Raw genomic sequence first — 21571 nt, forward strand, 5'->3', positions numbered from 1 at the left:
ATAAAATCTTTAAATGTGTTTTTTGTACTGAGGCTATTCAGAACTATCAGCTTTCCACTGCAAAACTTTTATTGCAAAGTATCTATATAAGAATGGTCTCAATGACTGAAAATATCTCTACTATTTTCTTGCCCACCAATATTATTACATTTGCTCTTCAGAGAGTCTGTGAGCTATGACACTTTAGAGATCATCTGGATTTTATAGATGAGAATAATGAAGCCGAAAGAGGTTGACTTGCTTTTAAAAGGCAGTAGGAGGCAAAGAAGAGGCTTGATCCTACACCTCACAGTTCCCAAGACTGATTTTCCTCTATGTCTTAAGGGATATGGACCTGAGTATTAATCACAGTACAAAATGTTACCTCAGAAGAGATTTCATGTGAAAACTTAGAATTTTGAGTTTAATAGTAAAGACACATTTTTTTTCATGTGCGTCACTGGAATTCTGACCAAAAATAAAGGCATAAATTAGCCTGGGGAAAACTGTCCTGGATATCAATTAATATTTATTTTCTGAATATGAATAATCTATAAACTTTTTAGTAAGTCTGCTCCAAAACACAATAAAAATTATTAAAATATTGCTTCTAAATACCCTACAAGCAAAAATATCGCTTCTAAATACCCTACAAGCAAAAATATCAACACGTGAATGAGTAAAATAATTCTTCAAAAGTTCGTGGATAAAGAAATCATAGACAGTGGGTTTGAACAGCCACTTAAGAGGTCAAAAGCTACTAAAGAAATAATGATGAAAATCAGTTTTGGAAAAATCAAAGAAAATTATTTGGAAGATTACATTAGCCCCTGATTTACAAATGCATTTTTCAGAAAGGGAGCCATACTACAATGCTCACGAGATCAAACTAAAACACAGACTTAACTCATGTCTTTACAGGAAACAATTCAAGTAAGGTGATATACACACATTTTCAGAAGGCAAATCCTGGGTGTACTCTGAGAACCAATATATAAAGTAGCAGTGTGTTTACATGTTATAGTTTATAAAGTGATTTCATCATTTTATCTTTATAATCTATGAATTTTCAGAGCAAATATTATCTTCTTTGTATGAAAAAACTGAAGCTCAGATATGTTAAATGATTGGCCTAGTCATACAGTTCAAGATCGATCCAGTACTTGAACCCAGATGTCCTAATTTCACACCATATTTATCTATAGCTGTTATCTTAACCCTAAATGTATACTAGGACTCAAAACGTTCAAACTCAGTAACATAAATCTACTTGCCAATGTCTCTGGAAAATTTATTACTACACTTCAGAGGTGATACCAAATTTGGTGCTTTAACTTTATAAATGGTAAAACTGTTAACTCTGGGACCACTGCCTATAAACCTTACCTTCACATCAAAGGAAGGCTTGAAGAGTTTGTCCTTGGACAGAAATTTTGATGGTGTATCCAGGTGTAACGAGGGCTCCTTCTGAAGTGGTTGTCCTACTGCTGGGGAGGCTGCGACCTGTCTGGCATGTTGTGAGACCACAGCACGGAAAGCTTTACTCTGAAAGCGGTTCATATCTAAAGGTGTAACGACGGTTTTTCTGTGAGTTTGCAGGCGTGTGCCAGGATGCTCTGCAGTATCTGAATTTAGATTGATTCCATTTGTTATTTCTGTTTCCAAACTTCGTTCTAGAGATTTAAAATGAAAAGAAACAAATATGAGCCACTAATGCCCACTTTTTCCCGGTACACAAGAAGTAATATTTTATACTGTTTTCTTTCCTTTCTTTCTTGCATAACTCCTGGGCTCAAGAGATCCATCTACCTTGGCATCCTAATCTGTTAGTTTTCATGTCAATTCTCAGGTACACTTTAAATCACAAAATTATATACCTACTTTCCAAGAAACAAACCAGATTATGCATTAAATATATGTTGAGTTAGACAAGCACATTAACTGAAAAAATAAAAATAGATTTCCTGTTTCATCTTGCTATGTCTCAATAAGCCTATTTGCCAAAAATTGTTATCAGTGAATGTCTTTCTAGTCAATGACAGAGTAAAAAGAAAATCTCAATTACAGGTACTCAGAGTTAACTACAGTCTAGTTTTGGAAAGTCCTTAATCAAATTTTAATATGACATGAACATCACTTAGCCTCAGTCATAAAATTACCAGTCTGTCTGGCAAAATAAGTAATGACTCTGAGAGGTATTCCCAAGCTGCTGATATGTCCCTGAAGTTTGCCCATGGATGCTATTATCTTACAAGAGAGGGTACTGTATTCTTCCACCTCTGCCTTCCACCTTTTTTCAACATTTAACAAAAAACCTTATTAGATAGCTACTCCATGCCAGGCCTAGTGTTAGACATGGGAAATACAGAATTCACAAGACATGCATGTTCACTGCCTTTCTGGAACTTTAAATTTAGCAGGAAGACACAAAATAAACAACCATTATAACACTGAGGTAAGAGATAAAAGGGATGATACAGAGTGTCATGGTGAAACAAAAAACATTATACCAAGACAAAGGCCATACTTGGTGAGTCAAGAATGCTTCCCAAGACAGTGTGGCGATTCCTCAAAGATCTAGAACTAGAAATACCATTTGACCCAGCCATCCCATTACTGGGTATATACCCAAAGGATTACAAATCATGCTACTATAAAGACACATGTACACATATGTTTATTGCAGCACTATTCACAATAGCAAAGACTTGGAACCAACCCAAATGTCTATCAATGATAGACTGGATTAAGAAAATGTGGCACATATACACCATGGAATACTACGCAGCCAGAAAAAAGGATGAATTCATGTCCTTTGTCGGGACATGGATGAAGCTGGAAACCATCATTCTGAGGAAACTATCACAAGGACAGAAAACCAAACACCGCATGTTCTCACTCATAGATGGGAATTGAACAGACACAGGGCAGGGAACATCACACACCGGGGCCTGTCGTAGGATGGGGGGATGGGGGAGGGATAGCATTAGGAGAAATACCTAATGTAAATGACGAATTAATGGGTGCAGCAAACCAACATGACACATGTAATACATATGTAACAAACCCGCATATTGTGCACATGTACCCCAGAACTTAAAGTGTAATAATAATTAAAAAGAAAAAATGAAAGGCTTCCCAGGGAAAGTGGTATCTTAGCTGAGAACTGAAAGATAAGCAGGAAGAGCAGGCAACTGTGAGGTGGTCTACAGGAAACATGCAGAAGCCCAAAGATAAGAGGAGAGATAGCATGTTAATTACATAGTGTGTTACTATGAGCCATAGAAAGAATCAACAGTAAATAGGAGCCAAGCTTACATCTGCAGACTTCAAACACTGAGACCCTCACTGCACCCAATGTGAAAAGCAAAAATCAATGACCTTTCCTAAACACAAGCATTGGCACATTTATATCCCAGAAACCATCTAGTTGTAAATATATATAAAAGAACAGAATAAAAGTATTAACCTTCTTTAGATGAATTTTCAATCAGAAAATGGCTTTCGTCTGCTCTCTTTCCCGTTCTAGCAGTCTCCAACAGCCAAGCTATAGTAACTGCAGGTAAATTCCACTTCTTTGCAGCTTCATATTTAGAGCCACCACGTTCTTTCAGTATAAGATGAGTACTGGCAAACATGCCTTTCTTTGCATTGGATTTGCGAACAAAGTATTCTTGAACACTGAAATTTATGTTTAAAGAAGTGGAAATGGTCACATATACAATTAACCCGCAAAACTAACAAAATTTCCAACACAACAGTGTGGTTAGAGATCATGTAAGTATAAAAAAAAATACTGATTAAAAGTTGGTTTACTCTATCTGAAATTAAGCTAATCCCCTTACAAATGCTTACTCTAGGGTAAAAATGTATTGCTGTAACAAACTTTTTATAAAAACATAATTAGACATGCAAAGAACAGACAGCAAAAATCCTTTTGAGACAGGGTCTTGCTATGTTGTCCAGACTGGAGTGCAGTGGCACAATCACAGTTCACTGCAACCTCCGCCTCCCAGGCTCAAGCCATCCTCCCACCTCAGCCTCCCCAGTACCTAGGACTACAGGTGTACACCACCACACCTGGCTAATTTTTGTATTTTTTGTAGAGATGGGGTTTCACAATGTTGCCTAGCCTGGTCTCGAACTCCTGAGCTCAAGTGATCCTCCTGCCTCAGCCTCCTAAAGTTGGGATTACAGGCGTGAACCACCTCACACAGCCAAAATTACCTCCTTAATTAGTTATCGCCCCCACACCTTGTCCTTTCCTCCCAAAAGAAGGCACAGGAGCAAAGTGTATAAATAACATTATTATTATTTTTTAACTTACTACAACTTTCCAAAGCATTTCTACATATTATCTCATTTGATCCTCTCAATATTTAAGTATAGACATGGGAAAAAATACAGAGAAATTAAGTGCCTCAAGATCATAGGATATTAAACACAGAGAATACGGGGCAGAAAAAGAAGTCTACGACTTGAGATTGAACAGAATTCCGTGATTTCTTTTATGACTTCTGGGTTTTACGTTCTAGTTCCCAACTTTTCACATTTTTAAATTTCCCATGTTTCCTAGCACTTTTTTTTCTATGTTTTGTGTTTATCTTAGTACTTTTATAATTTCATTTTTTACATTTAACCCACCAATCCATTCAGTACTTATTTAGATATGAGATACTGCTCCAACTTTAGTGAATCCTATTTATTGAATAAGCCACGTCTTCTTTATATATATTTGAAATGTCACTTGTATCGTAAATTCCTTTTTACATTTGGGTCTCCTGCTACATTTGCTGTCCATTAATTAAACTTTCTGCTACACGTAACCACACTGTTATTTAGTGAAGTTTCACAAAATATGTATTTGTTTGTTTGTTTTCTGAGACAGGGTCTTGCTCTGTCCTCCAGGATAGAGTACAGTGGCGCCACTGTGACTCACTGCAGCCTTGACCTCCCAGGCTCAAACAATCCTCCCACCTCAGCCTCCCAAATAACTGAGACTACAGATTTATGCTACATTGCCTGGCTCATTTTTAAAATTTTTTGTAAAGACAGGGTCTCAGTATATTGTCCAGGCTGGTGTTGAACTTGGCCTCCTGCCACGGCCTCTCAAAGTGCTAGGATTACAGGCATGAACCACCAGACCTGGCCACAAAATATATTTTAATAACTGTTAGGGCTAGTCCCAATTATTCTATTTCAGAATTTGCATGACTTTCCTGCTGAGTACAGCTTTAGCTGTATCCAGTGGAGTCTGTCATCATGTATGTTATTATCTTCCACAATTTCAGTTTTAAAAGAATTTTATTATTTCATATAATTCAAACAGAAAACAGCAAAAAAAGAAATATACAGCTATACGAATTATTATAAGGTGAAACCCTTAAGTCCACCACCCAGGTCAGAAGACAGAATCTTGCTAACTACCCCAGAACCTCTCCAACATGCCATATAACCCCCCTTCCCTCCCTTCTTAATAGTAGCCACTATTTGGGCTTTTTTTTTGGAGACAGGATCTCACTTTGTTGCCCTGGCTGGAGTATAGTTGTGTGATCATAGCTCACTGCAGCCCTGGTCTCCTGGGCTCAAGTAATCCTCCTGCCTTAGCCTCCCGAGTAGCTGGGACCATAGGCACATGCCACCATGCCTGGCTCATTTTTTTAAATTATTTTTTAAATAGAGACAAGGTCTCACTATGTTGTACAGGCTGGTTTTGAACTCCTGAGCTCAAGCAATCTTTTAGCCTCCCGAGTGCTGGGATTACAGGTGTGAGCCACTGTGCTTAGCCTATTTGGACACTTATAGTAAACACTTCTTTACTTTTCTATAATCAAATAACGGCAACTTTAAAGACTACATTTAGGCTTTTGCTTTTTCAAGTCTTTTAGCTTATAGGTTCCCACCTTCTTTTCCATGCCCTTAATATATATTCGTTGAAGACACTGGATCATTTATGCCAGAGTTGTACTAAAGTCTGGGTCTTGCTGATTATATCACTGTGGTATAGTTTAACGTGTTATTCTGCTGTTTGCATTTCCTATAAATTGGGAATTGGATCTAGAAGCATCATCAGATTGAGGTTTGATTATTTTGGCAAGACTACTTCAAAGTGGTGGTGTATTCTTTGTAAGAAGGCACATCATGTCTTGTCCCTTTATTGTGTGATCGACTATTGATGTTCAATGCCTAGATTCTTTCATTCATTAGGGGTTACAATCTTATCATTCCTTATTTATTTGTTTGTTTGTTGAAACATCTTTATAAAGGGAAACTTTGCCGTATCCACTATCATGTTACCCTGATGCAAACTGCACAGGAAATGCAAGGTAATTCCTTGATCCTTTCCTTTTGTCAGCTTTCAAAGTAATGGACTGGTTCTCTAGCATCTTTCAAAGATGACCAATTACCTTACTTTATTTGGTGTCATTATGAAGTCACAACTTAAACACTATTTCATGTGTTTGGACCCACTGCAGTTATTACCTCTAATGATACCTAAGTTTTCATCTTTGGACAACAGAGGCACTTTTTTTTTTAAGGCTAGTCAAGTGAAGCAGTGGGAGTGGAGAAGGAACCACTAACACTCATAAATATAATAAAGACACCCAACCAAATTCTAATTTGAATGCTCTCCAAGAAGTCAAAATAAATAAAAAGATACACCAATACAACAGGTGCATTAAAAATATTACATACCTTGCTCCAAGGAGGTTTGCTAGGAATGTTAAAGACTCTTTTTCTGCTCCAGCACACTGGCTAAATGAAATAACACAATCCTCTAAAGGAGTCATTCCTGTCATTACTGGGACTGGTGTGAAGAGAGGATTCGACTTTGGATCAAACAAAGTCTGATAGTCTATGCAAGTAACCTTTTAAAAACAAAAGAAATAGTAAAGCCAACCTGAAATAAGCAACCAGTGGTTAACATTGGTTCAGGTACAGAAGCAATAATTTAGTTTTGATAAGAAGAAATTTTACTTTAATACAAACTTGTGTATGCTCATTCTCAATACATTTCATATCATAATGTTAGAGTATATATATACATACACACATATACATACATCGACTAATTATATTAGGCTATTAAAATTGGTAAGATCTATTATTAGAGTTACTGAATGTTGCTTTAAATTTCATTCCTTCTAATGTATTAGTTTATACTATTTTTCTCATAATTCTTGGAATGTTAAAAAAAAAAATCAACAGTGAAATTACCAGTGATGCTTTGGTTATGAGAAAACAAGACAAATAGTATGAGATGACCCTAGAGTGACCTCCTAAGAAGGAATGTTGCTGCTGTGGCCCTGGGAAACAGTAATCTCTACTGTATCGGGATTAGGCCAAGAAGCTTGCACATTTAATTTTGAATTTCCCTTGCTAAAAGCAAAATCAAGAGTGTTCAAGTCCAAACATTGATTTACTGTAACTGAACTGTCTAAGAAATAAACATTAACCTTCTTGGCATTCAGATATCCTTCGATACTTTATTTCAACCACTAGTGTTGTCTTACCAGCCATGTATTTGTAACAACTTCTCCCACAGTGGCTTCCACTTCACACCCCAGCAGAGGAACCACAGCATAATCCACAACAGTTCTGCTCAGAAGGGACATGATTTTCCCAGCATTTTCTTTTATGATGTTTGCGATGTTAGATTCATTTTCATTACTAAAACCCAAAACAAGGAAACTCTTTTGGCTAAATAAGCCTTCTTCAGTAATTGTAGAAACATCAGGGACACAATGACTGACAGAAGATTGGTTTTCTTCTTGCAAAGAAATGTGAGTAGAATCATTCAAGGGCTCAGCATGAGTAGAATCATTAAAGGGCCTGGCTTCAGACGTCTTAGCCTCAACTGAAAGAGAAAAGTAAATGTTTTCTAACCAACAATTTACCTTATACAGTTTACTTCCTAGCAAGGATATTAATGTAACATGGAATCTGATAATTTTGACCATACTTACAAAACTAAAGCTTACGTGTATAATAAAGGGATATGGATTCACCCCGTCTTCGGGGTTACCAAGAGTCCTTATCAGTATTACCATCATCCATTAGGAAGGACAAGAGCAATCATGTTAGTTCTAGGTATTCCTAGTATAATGGAAACTTGAATTAGTTTAAAATTATATAGCTCCAACAGGACTTAGTTCCAAAACTGGTTTAGATGATTCACCATAAAATTAAGAAACTATCATTAAGAAAAAAATTAACAAGTCTAAATGGTATAACTGTCAAGCCCTTAACATGGAAATAACTATAAGGAAGTGGCTGGCAAATCCTAAAATATTTATTGTCTACTCCTTTAGAGAAAACGTTTGCCCTGCTATGTGATTCCAACAAGGCTGGAAGCTATTCAAGAATCACTCTTTCATTTATATAAGCACTGTGACTAAGTGCTTTACAAATGCATGTAATGCTCACATAATGCTAACTGTGAGGCTGATACTATCAGTACATCCCTTTTGTACAAAAGGAGTCTCAGGCTTGAAGAGGTTATGTAACTTGCCTAAGGTCACACAGTTAAGTGGCAGAAATGAGATACAAACCAAAGTCTGTCTAACTCCAGAGTTCACACCACCATGTTATAATGCCATCTTCGTACTTCTATCCTTATCTCCAACAGACACTAGCATTTTCATTTTTAAGTAAATTGTAATATACATTAGGAACTTGTAAATTAAGTACACTGCAATATATATTAGGAACTTATGACTCCTACTAAACATAAGTATTAAAATTGTACTTATTTGCACTAAGGAAGCATAGTTTTGTCTAGGGAGTTTACTGGTCAGTAAGTCAGGAGAGCTGGGTTCTAGTTTTATAGTCTCTTTGACCCTTGGTTTCATAATATAAGGAACAAAGGGTAATAGTATACTTACAATTTACAGATATACTCATGAGAATGAATATGCTTAGATGGAATTAAAGGTGAGGCAATACTATAAAACATTCCGGAAAGTTTTTTAAACAGTTTTGTTAAAATGTAAACGGTTTGTTTTATAAGTAAAAACCTTTTTATTTTTTGCAAGTACAATTATTTTGCAGTCACATCTAGGAGAAAAAAATAACTTTTTTTGATGTCTATATGTTGTTGGTAAGATGGGAAAGAGGAAGAAATCCAGTAGAATTTTAGACTACTACTATAAAAACAAAGTAGAAATACTAAGTTCTTATAAACCATCAGTAAAACTTTGAAGTTATTAAGAGACTCACAATAAACTAACATGTTCTACAGCAGTTCTTTCCATTTATTTTAGCAGTAGGATCTCTTTTCAAACAGACCGCACCCAAAAGCCTAAGAGATACTACATAATAAACCTATCATTCAAAAAGCTCCCCTAGGGCCGGGCGCGGTGGCTCACGCCTGTAATCCCGGCACTTTGGGAGGCCGAGGTGGGTGGATCACAAGGTCAGGAGTTCAAGACCAGCCTGGCCAACATGGTGAAACCCCATCTCTACTAAAAATAGAAAAATTAGCTGGGCATGGTGGCGCGTGCCTGTAATCCCAGCTACTTGGGAGGCTGAGGCAGGAGAATCACTTGAACCCAGAAGGCAGAGGTTGCAGTGAGCCAAGACCACGCCACTGCACTCCAGCCTGGTGACAGAGCGAGACTCCATCTCAAAAAAAAAAAAAAAAAAACTCCCTTAAATCAAAAGCCATTTTAAGAATTATAAAATACTTTATTATAGACTTTCTAAGATGCTTGGTGATCCACTGAGATTTACCATCACTTAATCCTTATAAAGTCAGTAAACCACTAGCTGTCTTAGGAAGGTTTAAGAAACTAATCACCTGCCCTACACCAAGTACCCTTGGCTGAAGGATAGTATATAAAATTGCTGGCTGGGTGCAGTGGCTCAAGCCTGTAATCCCAGCATTCTGGGAGGCTAAGACAGGAGGATCACATGAGGCCAGGAGTTTGAGACCAACCTGGCCAACATGGTGAAACCCCATCTCTACTAAAAATACAAAAATTGGCTGGGCGTGGTGGTGCACACCTGTACTCCCAACTACTAAGGAGGCTGAGGGAAGAGAATTGCGTGAACTCGGGAGGAGGAGGTTGCAGTGATCCAAGCTTGTGACACTACACTCCATCCTCAGTGATATATCGAGTGAGACCCTGTCTCCAAAAAAAAAAAAAAAAAAAAAAAATCACTTTCAGTTACACCACAGCATCCTGGAAAATTAAGATGATTTCCTGATGTGATACAATACTAAAGCATAAGTAAATGGTTTGAGAAAAGTCAATTTTGCAGTACGGAAATAGTGTAAATAAAAAAGGAATGCTAGGAATTCCCTCTCTAGAAATATGGTGGGCTAGGATCTTTGAAACACTCTCACTAAAAACACTTCAAAATACAGGATAAAATATTAAAATCCAGACCACTAAAGTGGTTACTAAATCCAGAACGTTAAGTAGTTACTAAAGCTAATGGTTAGTTAAAATCTATTAAATATCTGTGCAGTAACCCAGACCCTTGGAATGTAAAGGTATCACACAAGAGATAGGAGCCAATCCTTTGGTTTCATAAAACTTAGAGGTGAAGGAGAGTATACCCTGAGAGAACAAGCCCAGAACCCATGAAGAGACATATCTTTAGTAAATAGACCAAAACTAACCAACCAACCAACAACAAATCTGCCCTGTAAAGGAAGAGGTCAAGAACACTGGCTTTGTGTCAAGGGGAAAAAACATCTCTCCTAAGAATCTGTTCATCAGAGGCTGGTCCTCAAAGTAGGTTTGGGTATAAATTCATATAGCTGGAGGTCTAAGAAACCTCCAGCCAATACACCAACTTAAAGGCGTATTGAGTCTGTAAACTCCTAGGCACCTAGCAGACCCAAACATGAACATTTTCTGGGGTAACAAACCCCTACCCCAAGTTTCTTAGAATTCCTAGAGTCCTAGTAAGTACAAGTTCACAATAAAAATCACAAAACACAAGAAAACCAGGCACCATAAACAACAGCCAACAGAACAATTCACAGATGTTTTGATAGGTTTAATGTGTTTTAAGAAATAAAGAACAAAAAATACAAATACAAAATGACAGACTTGGCTGGGTGTGGTGGCTCACACCTGCAATCCCAGCACTTTGGGAGGCTGAGGTGGGAGGACTGCTTGAGCCCAGGAGTTCAAGACCAGCCTGGGTAACATAGTAGCACCCTATCTCTATTTTTAAAAGTAAAAAAATAAATGACTATTTAAAAAGCTAAAACTTCTAGGAATTGAAAAATTAATTATTAAAACAAAATTTAATGGATGGGTAAAACAGATTAGGCAATAGCGGAAGAGATGATTCGTGATCTGGAAAAAAATCTGAAGGAATTACACATAATAAATCACAGAAAGACAAAAAGATGGAAGATAAGGACAGGTTAAGTGACCTACATGCAAAGCAAATGGGAGTTAAGAGAATATAGAGAATGGGGGAGAGGCAATATTCAAAGAGATAATAAACATTTCTTGACCTAACAAAAAGCAAAAAATCTACTAATTCTCAGATTCAGAAGGCACAGTGAATCTCAAGCAGGACAAATAAACGGTAAAGCTCTAGGACACAAAAACCAAAAGGAAGACTATCTTAAAAACAGCCAGAGGATAAAGACAGATTACCTGTAAAGGAATGACAGACTGATATCTGACCTCCTATCCAGCAGTCAGGGAAATAGATGACAATGAAACAATATCTCTGTGCTTAAAGAAACTGTCTAGAACTGTATACCCAGCCGAAGAGTCTTAGAGAAACTAAAGGAGTTTCTAAAGGATATTGTTTTAGGAAGAAAGAAAATGATTCCAAAAGAGAGGTCTCAGATGTAAAAAGAACTGGGGAGAGCAAAGAAACAGTTAAACGTGTTAGTAAATGAAACAAATACTGACCATATAAAAGCATAATAATGCCTAATTGTAAGATGTTAAAAGATAATGAAAATACTAGACAAAATCACATAAGCTGAGTATGTTGATGAGTGGAGAGAGGGAGCAGGGCTAGTTGTGATCATTAAAGTATTTTAGGCTGGGCTCAGTGGCTCACGCCCGTAATCCCAGCACTTTGGGAGGCCAAGGCGGGTGGATCACCTGAGGTCGGGAGTTCAAGACCAGCCTGGCCAACACTGAGAAACCCCATCTCTACTAAAAATACAAAATTAGCCAGGGGTGGTGGCGCATGCCTGTAATCCCAGCTACTTGGGAGGCTGAGGCAGAAAGAATCACTTGAACCTGGGAGGCAGAGGTTGCAGTGAGCTGAGATCATGCCACTACACTCCAGCCTGCGCAACAAGAGCGAAATCCTGCTTCAAAAAAAAAAAAAAAGTTTTCTAAGGTTCTTGTTTTATTCGAGGTAGATTAAAATTCTGATTAACTTCAGATTTTAAGTTATGATACACATTAAATTTACTTAAATGTATATATTTTTGGCTATATTAGGTATTTTATAAAGGCTTTTTTTTTAATAAAAAAGAAGTAATGATGTTTATAATGCTTCACTGGCAATTTACCTTACTACATGATAAGAGTACATACTGAGGCGGTAGTCCACAGTACAGTTTCATGCATTAAAGACCACAATAATCCAGTAAGAGGTATTTGTTACAAGGTTTTAATAAAAGGCTCATGATATTACAAACTCACACACAAACCAAGCAATGCCTGTATATATAACAAATCAAAATAGAGCTAGTTAGCTGGAGACAGGAGAGACGGTTAAAGGGTTCAGGACCCTCTTGTCTTGCCTGCTCAGAAAAAAAGTTATAAGGAAAATTTTAAGGAAAGAAAAAGGTTAATTTAACTTAAAATCTAGAAAACTTGGCAGAGAACACATATGTACGTATTAGGCTACTAAAATATTTCTTACTAACTACAAATACTAATCAAGCATTTCTTACCTACTGTGGAGCTATCATTTTCATATTGAGAGAGCAGATCTTCATCAGCTTGCTCATGCTTTTCACTAGGAGCAAAGTCTTTCTTAGAGAAGCTGCTGTTCTTCTTTTTTAAAAGAGCTGCTTTACTTTCAGGCTGATGTGAAACTGGAATTTCCACTTGCTGGTAATTAGCATGGATATATGGTTCTTCAGAAAGCATATAACCTTTACTGAAACACTCTAGCAACCACTTTGCTCCCACTACATGAGGCCTACAAAAATAGCACATAGTTATGTATTAGTGCAAGCTATAAAGACCATCATCCCACTTGTCATGCAGTTTCCAGAACTGCGTGGGTATGCAATTTTAAGAAAAATTATGTAGTAGAAATTGCTTTGAATTAAAAACGAAAAAAACCTGTGGGCTGATTTATTCCAAAACTGCTTCAATTCATCATCATAATCTCCCACAATAACATGAGTTACATCTTCATTTAGCTGGTTAAAACGAACTCCACCTCCACTGTTAATAAGTCTTCTCAGTTTATCTAGCTTTCTGCCACTAAAACCGCAAAGATATATCTGCAAGAAAGAAAATATTTAATATACATAACATGCTTTCTCTCAATAGAAAAAAACTAAAAATATATATCTAAATCCACTGTGTATAAATAAGACAACTTGTGTACATTTAAGATATATGAATAAATACATTCTGAAACTTTTGATTTTTTAACAGTTCTGCAACTTTGAGTTTTTAATCACTCTTTACAATCTCATACAGCATTATCTTTCACAGTAGATACTTGATAAGTATTTTGTGGCTATAAATAAAATAGAAGCCAGAGTCCAACATCTTCTAAATATTAGTGCATACCAATTTCTAAAATGCAGGTAACTTCTTTAACTGTGAAGCTTACTTGTAAATTTTAAAGTAATTATAAAAGTAAACTGTAGTTAACTGTCTGAATTCTGAACACCTGGGCTTAAATTGTGTGTGTGTGGGCGGGGGTGGGGGGAGGGGGTTGTTTTTTACAGCTGCCTATGATTAACGAAAATAGGCAAGTTGCTTACGCTCTTTAAATCAATTTTCTTACCTATAAATTGATGTTACCTTACTCACAGAGTTGACTGAACAAAAAATATATATAAGTCAAAGAACTGAACACAATGCTTTGAGGATAACATGTATGCAGTAATTTATTTTTAGCTATCAGTATATATATATTTAAACCAATTTAATCAATATAAAATCATTTTACCTCTATTTTACATAAGGTGCCCTTAAAAAAATTTAAGTATGACAAATCTACTCCAAACTGCATTTATACCCCAAATTAAATCACCCCCATTACTAGAATATATTTTAACAAATATTTGGAATCATATACTTTCTATATGTAAGAAATAATTAAAAGCTATATCTAGAATTAGTAGTCTAGGATAAAACATCATACAAAACACCTCTGGGCCAGGTGTGGTGGCTCATGCCTGTAATCCCAACACTCTGGGAGGCCAAGGTGGGCAGACTGCTTGAGGTCAGAAGTTCAAGACCAGCCTGGCCAATATGGTGAAACCCTCACCTCTACTAAAAATAGAAAAATTAGCATGCACCTGTAATCCCAGCTACTTAGGAGGCTGAGGCAGGAGAATCGCTTGAACCTAAGAGGAAGATGTTGCAGTGAGCTGAGATCACGCCACTGCACTCCAGCCTGGGCGACAGAGCAAGTCTCTGTCTCAAAACAAAAACAAAAAACCCACCTTTTGTAAGTTGGCAAGTTTAAAAAAAAAAAAAGGTAATTTGCCGAATTTCCCTTTTTTTTTTTTTTAATTTTGAGATGGAGTTTCACTCTTGTTGACCAGGCTGGAGTGCAATGGCGCAATCTCGGCTCACTGTAACCTCCGCCTCCTGGGTTCAAGTGATTCTCCTCCCTCAGCCTCCCAAGCAGCTGGGATTACAGGTGCCTGCCACAATGCCCAGCTAATTTTTTTTGTATTTTTAGTAGAGACAGGGTTTCACCATGTTGGCCAGGCTGGTCTCCAACTCCTGACCTCAGGTATCTGCCCACCTTGGCCTCCCAAAAGTGCTGGGATTACAGGCATGAGCCACCAAGCCCAGCTCCAATTTCCCTTCTTAACAATAAGGTAGGGTTAAATTTTTGCTACTCTGTGAAAATTAGTGCACAGCCAAGTCATTCTACAAATAGGAATACATTAAGTATTCCAATCTAAGACAGCGGAAAAAGTATAGCATATGCTGTTTCCATCAACAAACTTATAAGACAGTTATTCATATACTAAAAAATTAAATAACCCAAGAAACACCAAACAAAGCAGTGGCTCTAATGGTGAGGAATACAGACTTTGGAGTAGATAACTGGCCACTTAATGTCTCTCTGTGTGACTCTGAACAAGAATTTTAATTCTCTAAGTCTTACCCTCAAGATAATATCCATTTTAGAGTTATTTGTGGGACTTAAATGCGATTATATATATATATTAACACACATAAAATGATTAGCACAGTGTCTAATACACTGTAAACACTTAGATGATAGTTTAAAGTCCAAACCTGGGCAACATAGTGAGACCTTGTCTCTACAAAAAAATTTTAAAAATTAGCCAGGTGTAATGGCACATGCCTGTAGTTCTAACTGCTCGGGAGACTGAGGGGTGGCTGATGCCCAGGAGTTCGAGGTTACAGGAAGTTATGATTGTGCCACTGCATCCCAGCCTGGGCAACAGAGTGAGACCCTATCTCAAAAAAATTAAAAAAAAAAAAAATCCAGTAAGTTGTTCAGAAACTAAGCGCTCTCGAAATATAGCAGATGAAAAGATTAATGTAGTTAGGAGGGTTCAGAGAAGAGTTAAAACCTGAAATGAACTTTTAAAAGATAACAGAGGAAGATACCTTGCAGGCAGAGGGACTCTCGCAGCCAAAGGATGGACATGGTCTAGTAAGTGCATCTACTTAGCTAGAGTGGAGGGTTTACATAGATAGTAAGGAGCAAGCCCAACTCTGAAGGGTCTTCAAAGTCAGGCTAGGAAATGCTAATGTATATCATCTACTGCATGTATTATATAATAAAGACGTACCCGACAACCATCTAATAAATCTTCAGGTGCTTGAAATGCACTGACATCCAGATTTTCTAGATTTTCAAGTGTAGGCTCCAGTTTGCTGTTAAGTGAATTACATATTGATTCACTTATGCAACTTGCATTTATGTTGGAAATATTGCTGACATCTGAAAGAGTACGACCTACATATTTTGAAAACGTATAAATTTATGGGAGATAAAATAATCATGATTACATATTGTCTATGGATTAACTTTTCTTACAAATATAGGGCAATAAACAACTTCCAAAGTAAGATTCAGGGGTGTTTACTGAAATCTTAGTGGCAAAGTATAAAAAGGGAAAATGAAATTAATTAAGCCTCCTATCTTATTTAAATGAAAATAGATTTAACACATTTTCTTAATAGTGTCTTGTTTCCCATAAAAATCTGAAGTTGCTGACTTTAAGGTCCAAGAAGCTTACATTTGAAAAAATATTTTAAACATTTTGCCAACACGACACATACAAAATAGAAATGGTTTTAATTTTTATACAAATACAGATGATCTATAACAACTGCAGCAAAACTGTAAATTAAGGAAAGATTAATATATGCATGTAATGTTTAAAAGATTAATACTTTTATCTTAAGCCTCCAGCTACCATTGTTCTTAATTTCTTTGATCATCTTTTGCATTACATCATAAAAGACAGCATTCATTCATTCTAAAAGAAAATTACGAACAGTTCAGTGCTAACTTTTTATACAATTTGACTATTATACAATTATGCCTAGAAGCACAGCAAACAAGAAAAAGAAATTCCCTATCTCAGTGATCCTATTAACATACTGATTATTACATAGAAATATGACTATCTTCAGAATAATTATTTTAATCTCAATGAGACTCACTATCAATTGTGTTGATCTGGCTGGTAGGAGTTGAAGAATTGGGCATAGTCTTTGCTTCTGGTCTAGGTTCTGTCTTGTATATGGATTCATCCTGACAAAAACCTTTCTCAATACTGTCAAAAAACCACTGTGTGGTCACACAGTGTACATTCCATCTCTTGGCACACTCATACTTCTGACCTGTGGCGTTCATTAAGAAAGAAATAGAGAAAATAGGAGAAACCAAGAAATGAAAACCATTACAATCTATCTTTGCAGAAATATTCAAATTATAACAGGTTAATATTTTTTTTTTTTTTTGAGATGGAGTCTCACTCTGTTGCCCAGGCTGGAGTACAGTGGTGAGATCTTGGCTCACTGCAACCTCCACCTCCCTCCTGTTCAAGCGATTCTCCTGCCTCAGCCTCCTGAATAGCTAGGATTACAGACACGTGCCACCATGTCTGGCTAATTTTTTTGTATTTTTAGTAGACACGGGGTTTCACCATGTTGGCTAGGCTGGTCTCAAACTCCTGACCTCAGGTGATTCGCCTGCCTTGGCCTCCCAAAATGCTGGGATTACAGGCGTGAGCAACCGCGCCCGGCTATAACAGGTTATTTCAAAAACCTATCAACAAAATTAAAGTTACCAGTACTTACTCTTAAACAGTATGCTACATAGTTTATTACAAAGTAGTATTTTAGCTTATTGCCTAATTATATTTTCTATGTGTTGTATAAATACATATGCCATGTGAGAGGTTTTATCTTTTATACAAACTGCAGGAAGATAGGAGCAACTGTGGGGTAACTTAATTAATATTGGACTTGGGTTTGCATATAGGCTCCATCACTTAATTTCTTTAAACCAGCTTGTACAATGTGAAAATTGTAAATTTGTGCTATATAATAAATCCCAACTTTGAACAGACTATTCCAATGTCAACAGGCTTCTACTTAAAGTCCAGGATAGATAAGCCAAAAGATAAATTATATTGAAAATATGTATCTTTTATTACCTTAAAAATCTTCAACACAATGTATTTTGAAGCAGTATCACAGAGGAATTGAGGTCAATATGTCACATGAAAGGTTTTTTGGCATTCTTGAGAGAATCAACAATGAACTGTCTTCAGATTCAGAAAAAGAACAGCAGTATCAACTCTACTCACAGTGATCCTATCACAATCAGCCATACTCAAAGTTCTGACTTAAGGACAATTACCATTTAATCGTAATTTCTTCTCAATCTAGGTAGCTTAGTAAAACACAGTATACATATAAAGGGCAATAATAAAAACATTAACAAAACTCATCTTTTATCAATTTGTGTATATCTTAAGAGTGCTGATAAAAAATTATCCAGAATAATGTTATGTAACACCAAACTTAATAGCAATTTTAAAGAATTTTTCTTGTTCGTAATGTCTTTTTCATTTTTCACTGCCTCATGTGCCGCAAGGTGTGTCTTCCAGTTAAAACTTTGCAAGATGTTAGAGAAAACATCTTTGCAAGATGTTAGAGAAAACATCTTTGCAAGATGTTAGAGAAAACATCTTTGCAAGATGTTAGAGAAAACATCTTTGCAAGATGTTAGAGAAAACATCTTTGCAAGATGTTAGAGAAAACATCTTTGCAAGATGTTAGAGAAAACATCTTTGCAAGATGTTAGAGAAAACATCTTTGCAAGATGTTAGAGAAAACATCTTTGCAAGATGTTAGAGAAAACATCTTTGCAAGATGTTAGAGAAAACATCTTTGCAAGATGTTAGAGAAAACATCTTTGCAAGATGTTAGAGAAAACATCTTTGCAAGATGTTAGAGAAAACATCTTTGCAAGATGTTAGAGAAAACATCTTTGCAAGATGTTAGAGAAAACATCTTTGCAAGATGTTAGAGAAAACATCTTTGCAAGATGTTAGAGAAAACATCTTTGCAAGATGTTAGAGAAAACATCTTTGCAAGATGTTAGAGAAAACATCTTTGCAAGATGTTAGAGAAAACATCTTTGCAAGATGTTAGAGAAAACATCTTTGCAAGATGTTAGAGAAAACATCTTTGCAAGATGTTAGAGAAAACATCTTTGCAAGATGTTAGAGAAAACATCTTTGCAAGATGTTAGAGAAAACATCTTTGCAAGATGTTAGAGAAAACATCTTTGCAAGATGTTAGAGAAAACAGTATCAAACTATATTAATGACATGTCAGAAGTAAAAGCTGTTCTGTAAAGATTTTAAAATATTAAATACTAGTGGCTGGGCACGGTGGCTCATGCCTGTAATCCCAGGACTTTGGGAGGTCGAGGTGGGCAGATCAATTGAGGTCAGTTAGAGACCAGTCTGGCCAACATGGTGAAAGCCCGTCTCTACTAAAAATAAAAAGTTATTCAGGCGTGGTGGCAGGTGCCTGTAATCCCGCTATTCGGAAAGCTGAGTTGGGAGAATCACTTGATCAAGGGAGGCAGAGGTTGCAGTGAGCTGAGATTGTGCCACTGCCCTCCAGCCTGGGCAACAGAGCAAGACTCTGTCTCAAAATAAATAAATAAATAAATAAATAAAAATAAAATATTAAATACTAGAGAAAATGTTTCATTTGTCCCTTTGTGAAACACAGTTTTACCTTTTGGTTCTTGCACAATGAGGTGTGTACATTCATTCATTTTCAACTGTCCCATGTATTGACCTCCATGCTTAACTGTGAGTTGCTGAACTTCTTTCCTGTCTAAGCCACATAAGCCAGTCACACAGATTATGCAACCAAGAAAAATAGGACACTTGAAATCTTCCATGTTTATATCAGTATATCTAGTTATTTTTCTGTGGGAATCAAATGGTTAAAAAAGAACATATTAAATTTACCAGAAGAATAATGAAAAACAACACAAATATCACTATTGCTTCTCTCATTTTTTAGGATTTATAATCTTTTTTTTACAAAGGAGAACCACCAAAACAGAATTACACTAATTGCTCACCTAGTTCAATAACATGTCTCTAATACAAAGTAATTGTTTCAGATACAGTCTCTCAAAACCATTTTAAGGGAAAAATATATATTTCCTTAACTCTAGCCCTTGCTGGTCATAGTATATTTTCCGAAATGATAAGTCTGAATCTCTACTTAAAAACCCAAAGGTAATTTGGTTGCCTATTAGATAAATGAACTTTTTAATCTTTCCATTATTCTATACAAATAAAAGCAATGATTTTTGGCAAAATACCAACAAAAATATCATTATTCTGTTGCCGTGCTAGGGAGGTGTGCTGATGAAGTAATCACATTGGGAATGAGAGTTGCTGACATGGAGACATATTTGGGATATGCTGGATGGTGTTGAAAACAAGCCCAGAAAAATGCCAATATAATTCGTATGCCAATACAATTCTGTGGTGTGTGGTCTTGTGGTTGTTTATCTAGTTGCAGGGGAAACTGAAGTGTGCCCCTTGAAATAGGCTCTAAGCTCCATGAGGGAAGTGACTATCTTGTTTTGCTTACTACATATACCTAATGCCTAGCTCAGGTCAGATACGTAAAATGGGCTCAATTAGCATTTATTAAATGATCACATCTCAGCTGATGACTTGCATATGTTTATATTCAACCTTACATATGCCATCTTTTGGAAGGAATGCAACTGCCAAAATGACTAATTTATTATCTATCTTAACATATGGGAATGGTGTTGAAGGATAATGCAACATAAAAGCTACAGAATTGCCAAACTCGTTTTCTCAATTATTTCAGAAATATTTACAGCTGAGAACTTTATCACCAAAGCATTTCTTACTCTGTAGCTAATGCTAAACCCTTGGCCCATTCTATGCCTGTCAACTTATATCTTGGTAATAGGAGCTTGTAGATTCTGCTCTTCCGTTTTCGCTGGAGAAAAGAGTAATGACACTATTTTTTTCCCTGAATAGTAAGTCCAAAGAGTATATCACATGCCAAAAATGATTGAATGCATCATTTTTTCAAATCTAGAAAATATAAAAATGTCTTTCTTACTTCTCTTGTGACTTCTCCCAAAGTGTTTTTATCCAAGAGGGAAGCAAAATAGGTTTCTTCAGGTTTGCAGCAACTAAATATTTTTTGCTACCAACTTCTCCTGCAATAAGGTGAGTTACTGATACATTAAGGTCTCTGTATACTCGTCCGCCCATCATTTGTACATATTTATGAACTTCTTCCTGCAGCCCCAAAAGAGGACACATTAATGCTGAAGCAAACAATATTGCTTCCACTTTTATACACTATCTCATAAATACATTTTGCTGTTGACAGTTTGAATACATAAGTGTTACATAACATTATAAAGTTAAATAATTAACCAAATTATTTTTTGGGAGATAAGTATGAATTATATTTTTAAAATATTATTTTCCTATATTTATCCCTTTCAACTCCATGAATGTATTAAACTATTATACAAAGGATGTATAAATCTTTGCTTCTATATATTTTAATATACATGTGTATTTTTAACATAAATTATATCTATATAATATATAAATATTTATTTTTAGCCAGGCTTGGTGGTGCATGCCTGTAATTCCAGCTACTCGGGAGGCTGAGGCATGAAGATTACTTGAGCCCAGGAAATCAAGGTTGCAGTGAGTTGTGATTGTGCCACTGCACTCCAGCATGGGTGACAGTAAGACCCTGTCCCAAATATATATATGTATTTCTATAGCTCTCTCTTAGAATGCTTTTTTTTTTTCCAAAACGAAATCTTGCTCTGTCACCCAGGCTGGAGTGCAGTGGCGTGA

The 21571-nt window shown here is 36.3% G+C and overlaps 1 protein-coding gene across 4 annotated transcripts in view; it reads right to left on the minus strand.

The window, feature by feature from the left end:
* Window positions 1-21571, minus strand: part of TOPBP1 (DNA topoisomerase II binding protein 1) — a 62031-nt gene that overhangs the window by 36005 nt on the left and 4455 nt on the right. For 2 of the 4 annotated variants that reach the window (XM_055110477.2, XM_034957423.3), the window contains exons 5-14: window positions 20811-20992; window positions 19425-19621; window positions 16827-17006; window positions 15947-16098; window positions 13269-13432; window positions 12872-13122; window positions 7494-7837; window positions 6676-6848; window positions 3449-3660; window positions 1366-1652 (exon numbers count right to left, since the gene is read on the minus strand). In XM_055110477.2, the coding sequence (XP_054966452.1) occupies window positions 1366-1652; window positions 3449-3660; window positions 6676-6848; window positions 7494-7837; window positions 12872-13122; window positions 13269-13432; window positions 15947-16098; window positions 16827-17006; window positions 19425-19621; window positions 20811-20992 (2142 nt within the window). Of the gene's footprint in view, window positions 1-1365; window positions 1653-3448; window positions 3661-6675; window positions 6849-7493; window positions 7838-12871; window positions 13123-13268; window positions 13433-15946; window positions 16114-16826; window positions 17007-19424; window positions 19622-20810; window positions 20993-21571 lie in introns of all 4 variants that reach the window. The other 2 variants (XM_034957422.3, XM_034957421.4) reach the window with 1 other exon arrangement.

Source organism: Pan paniscus, chromosome 2, assembly GCF_029289425.2.
Source record: "Pan paniscus chromosome 2, NHGRI_mPanPan1-v2.0_pri, whole genome shotgun sequence".
NCBI lineage: Eukaryota > Metazoa > Chordata > Mammalia > Primates > Hominidae > Pan > Pan paniscus.